Source organism: Phoenix dactylifera, chromosome 10 (genome assembly GCF_051530095.1).
Source record: "Phoenix dactylifera cultivar Ajwa chromosome 10, Ajwa_hap1_PhDact_Kaust_v1.1, whole genome shotgun sequence".
NCBI classification, from domain to species: Eukaryota; Viridiplantae; Streptophyta; class Magnoliopsida; order Arecales; family Arecaceae; genus Phoenix; species Phoenix dactylifera.
In genome coordinates, this window is record NC_143199.1 from 14,539,570 (window position 1) to 14,547,720 (window position 8,151).

The following is an 8,151-nucleotide window of genomic DNA, read 5'->3' on the forward strand; positions in this document are numbered from 1 at the left end:
GATTAGGTCTCCATGGCTCCCAAGAAATCCACCAGCATGCGCGGAAAATGTCCAATCGTGGCAAACGAGTTGGAGCGATGGTCAAAAGCAAGGAATGATCCAAATCCTTCTGTGGCTCCTTCCTCTCCTAGACTTGAGATCCATCGCTCGTGCGACACGAGGACAGTCACGACTGGTAGAAAAGTCAATTTCCACTTCCTTTCTTGCGAGGGATTTAGCTTAGGAAATCACCTAAAAGCCCTAGGTCTAGAACTCCTATGCTCACTAAACGTGCCTACGTACCCAGGCCTAGTTAGGGAATTTTTTAGTACCCCAGCCAAGGGAGATGATGCCTTGGAAGAATAGGTGAAAAATGTTAAGATGGTTGTAACCGAAGCCCTACTATCTAGACTATTTTGCCTTCCAAATATAGTACCTTCACCTTCTTCTCATCCTGATAGGGCAGAAGCACTATGGACAATCTTAGGATGAGAGCCCATTCACCCAATGGAGGAAGTTTTCGCAAATCAGCTATCGACTGAAATGCGACTGCTTCTTAGCATCATAGGTCCGGTCCTCTTCCCAAAAATGGAAAGATTTGATTTCATCTCTGAAAGAGACCTAGCAATCATGTATCACATTGTACACGAACTGCCTCTGAATTTTGCTAGACTGATGTACCTCCATATCCTAGAACCCATGTCCAAGAAGAAAACTAGTTTACCCTATGGCATGGCCTTCACCTTAATTTTTAGGGAATTCAGAGTTTCCATATCTGAAGGGGATACTTCTTGTGAGCTACGAAACACTGATTATGTAAATGAGAAGACCTTTCAAAGAATGGGGTTCATAAAATTAGAAAATGGTTGGGTTAGAAAGCCTAGTCACATCATAAGAACCTCTCCCTCCAGAGCTTCACCTTCACCATCACTTCCTCCTCCACCTCCTCCTACTTCCACCATAGAACATTCAGAACCTTCTACTCAGATTCCTCCACCCACATTGAGTGATGACCAGTTGCGAAGGATGGCCTCCTTCATGGTTGATGAGATGACCTCCCGAGGTCTGAATAGTGGAGCACCCTCTTCGGAGCTCATCCCCTCTACAGTGGCTCTTGCCTAGTCAGTTAATGAAATAAAAGCAGAATTGTCAAGTCTCTGGTGCCTTCTTCAAGCTCAGTATCAAAGATTTCTAGATATAGAAGAAAACACATGGAGCTTACAAATATCAGTCCGAAGAGATGTGGAGAAGCTAAATGAGAATGTCGAGAAACTTGCCAACTTACTACTAGAGGACCTGCACAAGCACACTAAGACGATAAGTCGATTTAGCAAGTCTCAGCGGTTGGAGAGCTCCGAGATTCTCAAAAGTCTTGGAGATATCCTCCGGCAATCACCCATCTTCTCGAAAATCAACCTGGGCCCTCCTCAAGAATTCAACCCGTTGACTTAGCTTATGTATAGGAGAAAATGTATACAACTTTTTGATGAATCACAAATGTATACAACTTTTTGATGAAATGAAATGCACAATTTCTTCTTTCATCTTCTCAGTCTTTTATGATTCCTGCACTCCTCTATTATATTTTGCTGATGACAAAAAGGGGGAGAAGAGTTAGGAAGACAAGAACTAAGTAAAATTGGTAAAGAATGCACAATATTAGGGGGAGCCATGTGAAATTAAATGCACTAATCTATGGGGAGCTAAGTAAATGATGTTTACAGAAATTGAGGACTCACATGTTTACACTAATTCACTAATTCATCAATGTAAAGACTCACAATGGCTAAACAATAAAATTAACATACAATTCCAAGTGAAAGGGGGAGCATTATAATATTGAAGTTTGTTGCTCACACCTTTCGTATCTCGGAAAAATTAAAAAATGAGCATACATTCTTGATTGGATTTATTTATGAAGTTTATACTTGGTTGAAAACACTCAATGTTTTGTCATCATCAAAAAGGGGAAGATTGCTGAGTAATTGATTTATCCCCTACTCGGTTATGATGTGCCAAAACATTTTGAGTGTATTCCTTGTTGGTCTAACAATTTTAAACAAGTATTTTTAGGGTAACAATGCTATAACTTCAAAAGAAAATCTTAGGAAATGGTTCATGGATCTCAAACTCAAGTGTTGGAACCATTCAAGCATTTTTCAGAACTAGAGTCGACTTGCAGAAAGTACAAGTCGACTTCGGCACAAGCATGGCATACTGGCACACCTTCGAGTCGTCTCCACAAAGCGCGAGTCGACTCTCTCAGACAGACAGAAACAAGTATTTCCGGTCGCGAAGTGCGAGTCGACTCGAGTCAAGCACGGGTCGTGTCCCACCTTTCGGATGAAGCACGAGATGACTCCCAGCAACTACAAGACACCTCTCTCACGCAGACAGAAAGTATATTTCGAGTTGCAAAGTGCGAGTCGACTCGAATCAAATGCGAGTCGTCTCCTATCTTTTGGACGTAGCGCGAGTCGCCTCCTCACTGGTATGAGATGTCTCTCTCAGGCATGGCAGAGAACTTTTTTTCGGCGGATCAAGTTGCGAGCTGACTTCCGAACCGCGCGAACCGACTCCAACAAAAATCGACCGATAACCTATCAGCGGGATTCTAAGCCAGAGCCGACTCCAGAATCATGCAATACATCTCCTACTTTAGTCGAGCCAACTCCTGGATGGACGAGACGACTCCAGCTTCAACGAACTTTTTGTCAGGAGTGCCAGGCGCGACAGAACGGCTAGCTTTTTGTGTCTAACGGCTAGTTTTTCAAAATAAAGCTATAAGAAGACCCGTTCTGAGTAAAACAGTAACAAGAACGAAAAATCCAAACAAAAGGAGATCAAGAAAATCATTTGCATCAAGAGCTCAAAAGAACACTCAAAGGAGAATCGGAAGAAAGCAACTCTTCATCGAAGAATCCATCCTTTCTCCACATCTAAGTTAAAATAGAAAGATCCTCCTTCGTTGACTTACTCGTGAGAGGATCCACAAGAAAAGAAGCAGCATCTCAATTAGCAAAAATTATCTGATAAGCTTCTTTTCCCTGTTCTCATTAAGATTGCTTTAACTGCTTTTCTAGAAGCTTGTATTCACACATTTACTTTTATATTTGGGTGCTTGATTCAATCAAGGGATTGAATCAGGAGGTCTAAGGTTGTAGTTAGTGATCCTTTGTGAAAACCAACCGGATTTGTTTGTGAGCCCGAGTAAAACAAACAGAGTGGTTCGTTGTGAGCCGGTAAAACAACAAGTTTGGTTGTGAGCTTGTAAAACAACTGTGCTGTAATTCTGGAATTATAGTGAAAGTCTCAAGTGAAGCTTGGGAAGTGGACGTAGGAGCAATGGTAGCTTCGAACTACTATAAATCTTGTGTGTTTGTGCCGAGCTTTTCATTATCTCACTCTTCCCTTTCCTTTAGCATTTAAGATTGACACTTTAGTTCAATCTCGAATTAATATTTCACATTTTTATTTACAACCCAATTCACCCCCCCCCCCTCTTGGGCTGCTTACTGGGCAACAGTATGATAGATTTGGTTTCTTATTTTTCAAAAGTTCATAAAGAATTTTCTTTATAATTGACCTAATAGTAACTCTGTTAAGAACATGACAAGCTGTATTTATGGCTTCAGCCCAAAAGTACTAGGTAAGTTACTTTCACATAACATTGTCCTTGCCATTTCAGTAAGAGTTCTATTCTTTCTTTCTACAACTCCATTTTGTTGTGGTGTTCTTGGTGTAGAAAAGTTATGATCAATACCATTTTCAGTGCAGAAGTTTTCAAAGTTATGATTTTCAAATTCAGTTCCATGATCACTTCTAATCTTGATGGTTTGCAATCCATGTTCATTTGAAATCATTTTGAACAGTTTAATAAAAGCTGAAAATGCTTCACTTTTGTGTGATAAAAATAAAACCCATGTGTATCTAGAAAAATCATCCACAATAACAAAGCCATAAAGTTTTCCACCTAGACTTGCAGTTCTAGTTGGTCCAAATAAGTCCATACATAGAAGCTCTAAAGGTTTTTTTTAGAGACAATATTTTCAGATTTGAAGGAAGTTCTGGTCTATTTTCCTAGTTGACATGCAGAGCAGATTTTATCTTTTTCAAATGATAATTTTGGCAAGCCAAAAACAAGTTCTTTTCGAATAAGTTTTGAAATTAAGTCCATGCTTGCATGAGCTAATTTTCGATGCCATAACCAGCTAGCTTCATTGTTTTTGGTTTTCATAGCTACCAAACAGTCCATGTTTTTCATGAGTATTTGATCTAAATCAACCAAATACACATTTCCATATTTATGTCCAATAAATATTATACCACTATTATTAGTACTTGAAACTAAGCACATAGATGATTCAAAAGTCACAATATATCCTTTATCACAGAGTTGATTAATGCTTAGCAAGTTATGTTTTAATCCATCTACCAATAAAATATTTTCAATAAAAGTTGTTGGAGTAATCCGAATGTTATCAATACCAATGATTTTGCCTTTTCCATTATCACCAAAGGTAACCACTCCTCCGTCTTTCTTTTTGAGGAACATGAATTGGGATTCATTTCCTGTCATATGTCTAGAGCCCTCACTATCCAAATACCATTTTCTGTTTGATGCTTGGGATGCTAGACACACCTGCAAAATAGAAATTTAATTCTTTATCTTTGGTACCCAAGCTTTCTTGGGTCCTTGAATGTTAGCAATGATGGTTCCCTTTGGAACCCATATTTTCTTAATTGAAACATTACTTACAAGTTTTGGCTTTTAGGATTGCATGCAGTGTATTCTTGTTTCAGTTTGTCTAATTTGAATAGTGCAGATTTCGGTTGAACGTAGGTTGGTTTTATAAATATGTTTTTCAATGATTTCTGTTTTCTCCAAGGATTATATCCTAAACCAGCTTTATTATAGACTGCTTTCTGACTTTCTAGAATTAGATTTAATTTCTCAGAGCTTAGAGTAAATTTATCTACTATAGGTTTCAGTTTTTCAACTTTTTTAGTTAACTTCTGATTTTCTTCATGCATTTCCTTCTTATTATCCAGAAGCAGAGAATTTTCTTTTTCCAATGATTGGTTCTTAATCTTCAGCTCCTTATTCTTTAAACTAAGCTTTTTATATTCAATCATAAGCTTAGAAAAAGCATCTTGAAGTTCATCGAAAGTGAAATCATATTCAATATTTAAATATACCTCACTTTTGTGTGTCATTGGACACAGATTTGCGGCTTCTTATTACTATTCTTCTTCTCCAGAGCTGGATTCATCACTGTCACTCCAAGTAGCCAGCATAGCTTTCTTCCTTAATCTTTTCGGAGCCTTCTTCAATAGAGAACAGTCAGTTCTGAAGTGTCCAGGCTTTTTGTACTCATAGAAAACATATTGCTCCTTATAATTATTTTCTTTGTTTTGCTTTCCCTTGATTACAACCCTTTTCTTGAAGTTTTCTCTATTTCTTCTGAAGAATTTTCTGAACTTTCTTGTAATCAGGGCCATTTCCTCACTGTTTTCAGATTCAGAATCCTCGCTCTCATCTTCATGTAGAGTAGATTTAAGAGCAATAGTTCTGCGCTTCTTGGGTTCGTCCTCCTCAAGATTCTGTTTCATTGAAAGTTCATGAGTCATTGAGGAACCCAGCAGTTCTTCCAGTGGAAGAGAGTTGAGATCTTTGGCTTCTTGGATGGCAGTGACCTTTGCTTCCCATGCTCTAGAAAGAGACCTAAGAATTTTCCAAACAAGATCACTATTAGAGTAAGATCTACCAAGGCTTTTCAAGCCGTTTATAATATCAGTGAATCTGGTAAATATTTCAGTTATAGACTCACTATTTTTCATTTTAAATAATTCATATTTATGCACTAAAATACTGATTTTAGATTCTTTGACCTGGTTAGTACCTTCATGTGTAACTTCCAGTCTATCCCAGATTTCTTTAGCAGTCATGCAAATAGATATACGATTGAACTCATTTGCATCTAAACAACAGTAAAGAACATTTATGGCTTTTGCATTCAGCTGAGCCATTCTTTTATCATGGTCATCCCATTCAATCTTAGGTTTGAATATGGTGATGCCATCTACAATCTTAGTTGGTGTGTGAGGTCCATTAACAATGACAGTCCATAAATCATAGTCAAGTGCTTGTATAAAAATTTGCATAAGTGCTTTCCAATAAGTAAAATTTGTGCCATTGAAAAGAGGTGGTCTGTTGGTAGATTGCCCTTCGACAATAGAGGATCCCATGGTGGCTGCCATGACCTTTAATTCTTGATTGTTTGATCAAAAAGTTTTTGTGAGTATCAGGCTCTGATACCACTTGTTGCCCAAAGGTGCAACCCAAGAGAGAGGGTGAATTAGGTCTTTTAAAATTAAAGTGTGAAGAATATGAGTTACTGTTATCTTTCAGTAGCTTGTAGATTTAGCAGTGGAAATAAGATTGCACAAATAAAGCTGTAGCTAAGATGATGAAAGCAAACAGAAATATGCAGTAGAGGAAGAGATAAATCACACACACAAACACCAAGGTTTATAATGGTTCGGTGCACTCCCAGCACCTACGTCCACTCCTCAAGCCAAGCTTGAGATTTCACTATAACCCAGCAGATTACAGCCTGATTATTTTCCAGGCTCACAATCAAAAATCCAGTTGGTTTTCCTAGGCAACCAACCAAAAATCTATCTCTGTTTGTTTTTTGGGCTCACAAACAACTAGTTAGTTTTCAAACAAACCAGCCAAAAACTTTACACCGTTTATTTTTCCGAGCTCACAAACAACCCAGTTGGTTTTCAGACAAACCAACCAAAAACTTTATACCGTTTGTTTTTCCGGGCTCACAAACAACCTAGTTGGTTTTCAGATAAACCAACCAGAAACTATTTTCCTTACTGAATACTCCCGATTCAGCAACTTCCAATCAAGGCTTGGAAGAGCCTTTACACGTTTCAAATGAATGAAACTGTTACAGCAATAGTTATGTTTCCAAAAAGAGAACCCAAGACGGGGGGGTGAATTGGGTTTTAAAGTAATTATTACAATTAAAAACCTTGTGAGTAACTAATTAAAACTTATTGCAAGTGGATTAATTAGTTACTATATGCAGTGGATGAAGGAAAAGGAAGAGACAATGAAACAATCACAAACACAAGAGATTTTATAGTGGTTCGGAGCTAACCCTTGCTCCTACATCCACTCCCCAAGCCTCACTTGGGAGTTCACTATAATCCCTCGGATTACAGCCGGTTGTTTTACAAGCTCACAACCCAACTTGTTGTTTTACGAGATCACAACGAACTCGGTCGGTTTTCACAGGCTCACCGACTAGAACCATCCGATTGTTTTTCCGGGATCACAATCAAACCCTTACACCGTTGGTTTTAACCTCGGCTCACCAACAAACCTTAACACCCTTAATTCAATCTCCTGATTGAATCAAGTAAGAAAAACAATTTGAGATAAGTAAAAAGGAAAGCTTCTTAAAAAGCGTATTTAGACAATATAAACAAATAAGAGTTAGAAGCCCTCAAACAGATTTTTGGAGGTGGAGAAAGGGGCTTCTCAAACTCTTTGACTCCTCTTGAATGTGCTGAAGATTTGCTGTCAGGAGGAGAGCCTTGAATGTGAGGAAGACGGTTGGAGAGTAGACTTCAATGCACTTCTTCCTTCTTTCTCTTGTAATTACTCTTGAGAGACTTTGGTTGGTGGAAATCTCTTTTGCTTTGAATGGAGTCTCTCTTTCTTACTCTATTACTGTTCACTCTGGCTATTTAACCCATCCCCAACGAAAACTAACCGTTAGACACACATTTATGGCCGTTCTGCACACTCTGCAACTCCTGACAAAGTGTCCGTTGGAATCGGAGTAGACTCGCTCGATCTGGAGTCGACTCGGCTGTTGCTGGAGTCGACTCATGCTTTACTGGAGTCGACTTGCCCACTGTTCAAAATTTGAAATAAAGTCCCGTCCCGTTCTGGAGTCGACTCGGCCAAACGTGGAGTCGACTCGCCAATGTCCGGAGATGACTCGGCCCTCCGGAGACGACTCGTTCTCAGGGTTCCAGAGATCTGTTTTTCTTCATTTCTTTCTCGAGTCGACTCGGATCATTTTGGAGTCGACTCGGCTCTCAGAGTCCGAAAACTGATCCTCTGTGTTTGGAGTTGAGCTGCCT

The 8,151-nt window shown here is 39.0% G+C and overlaps 1 protein-coding gene across 1 annotated transcript; it reads right to left on the bottom strand.

Annotated features, from left to right (window-relative positions):
• Nucleotides 1-5,223: 5,223 nt before the first annotated feature.
• On the bottom strand, nucleotides 5,224-6,438 carry LOC149752693 (uncharacterized). The gene has a single exon (XM_089925989.1). The coding sequence runs from the start codon at nucleotides 6,238-6,240 to the stop codon at nucleotides 5,224-5,226; it is 1,017 nt and encodes a 338-aa protein (XP_089782115.1). The 5' UTR covers nucleotides 6,241-6,438.
• Nucleotides 6,439-8,151: the final 1,713 nt, after the last annotated feature.

Coding starts and splice junctions, on each gene's coding strand:
- LOC149752693 (XM_089925989.1), bottom strand. CDS start 6,240: ATGGCAGCCACCATGGGATCCTCTATTGTCGAAGGGCAATCTACCAAC.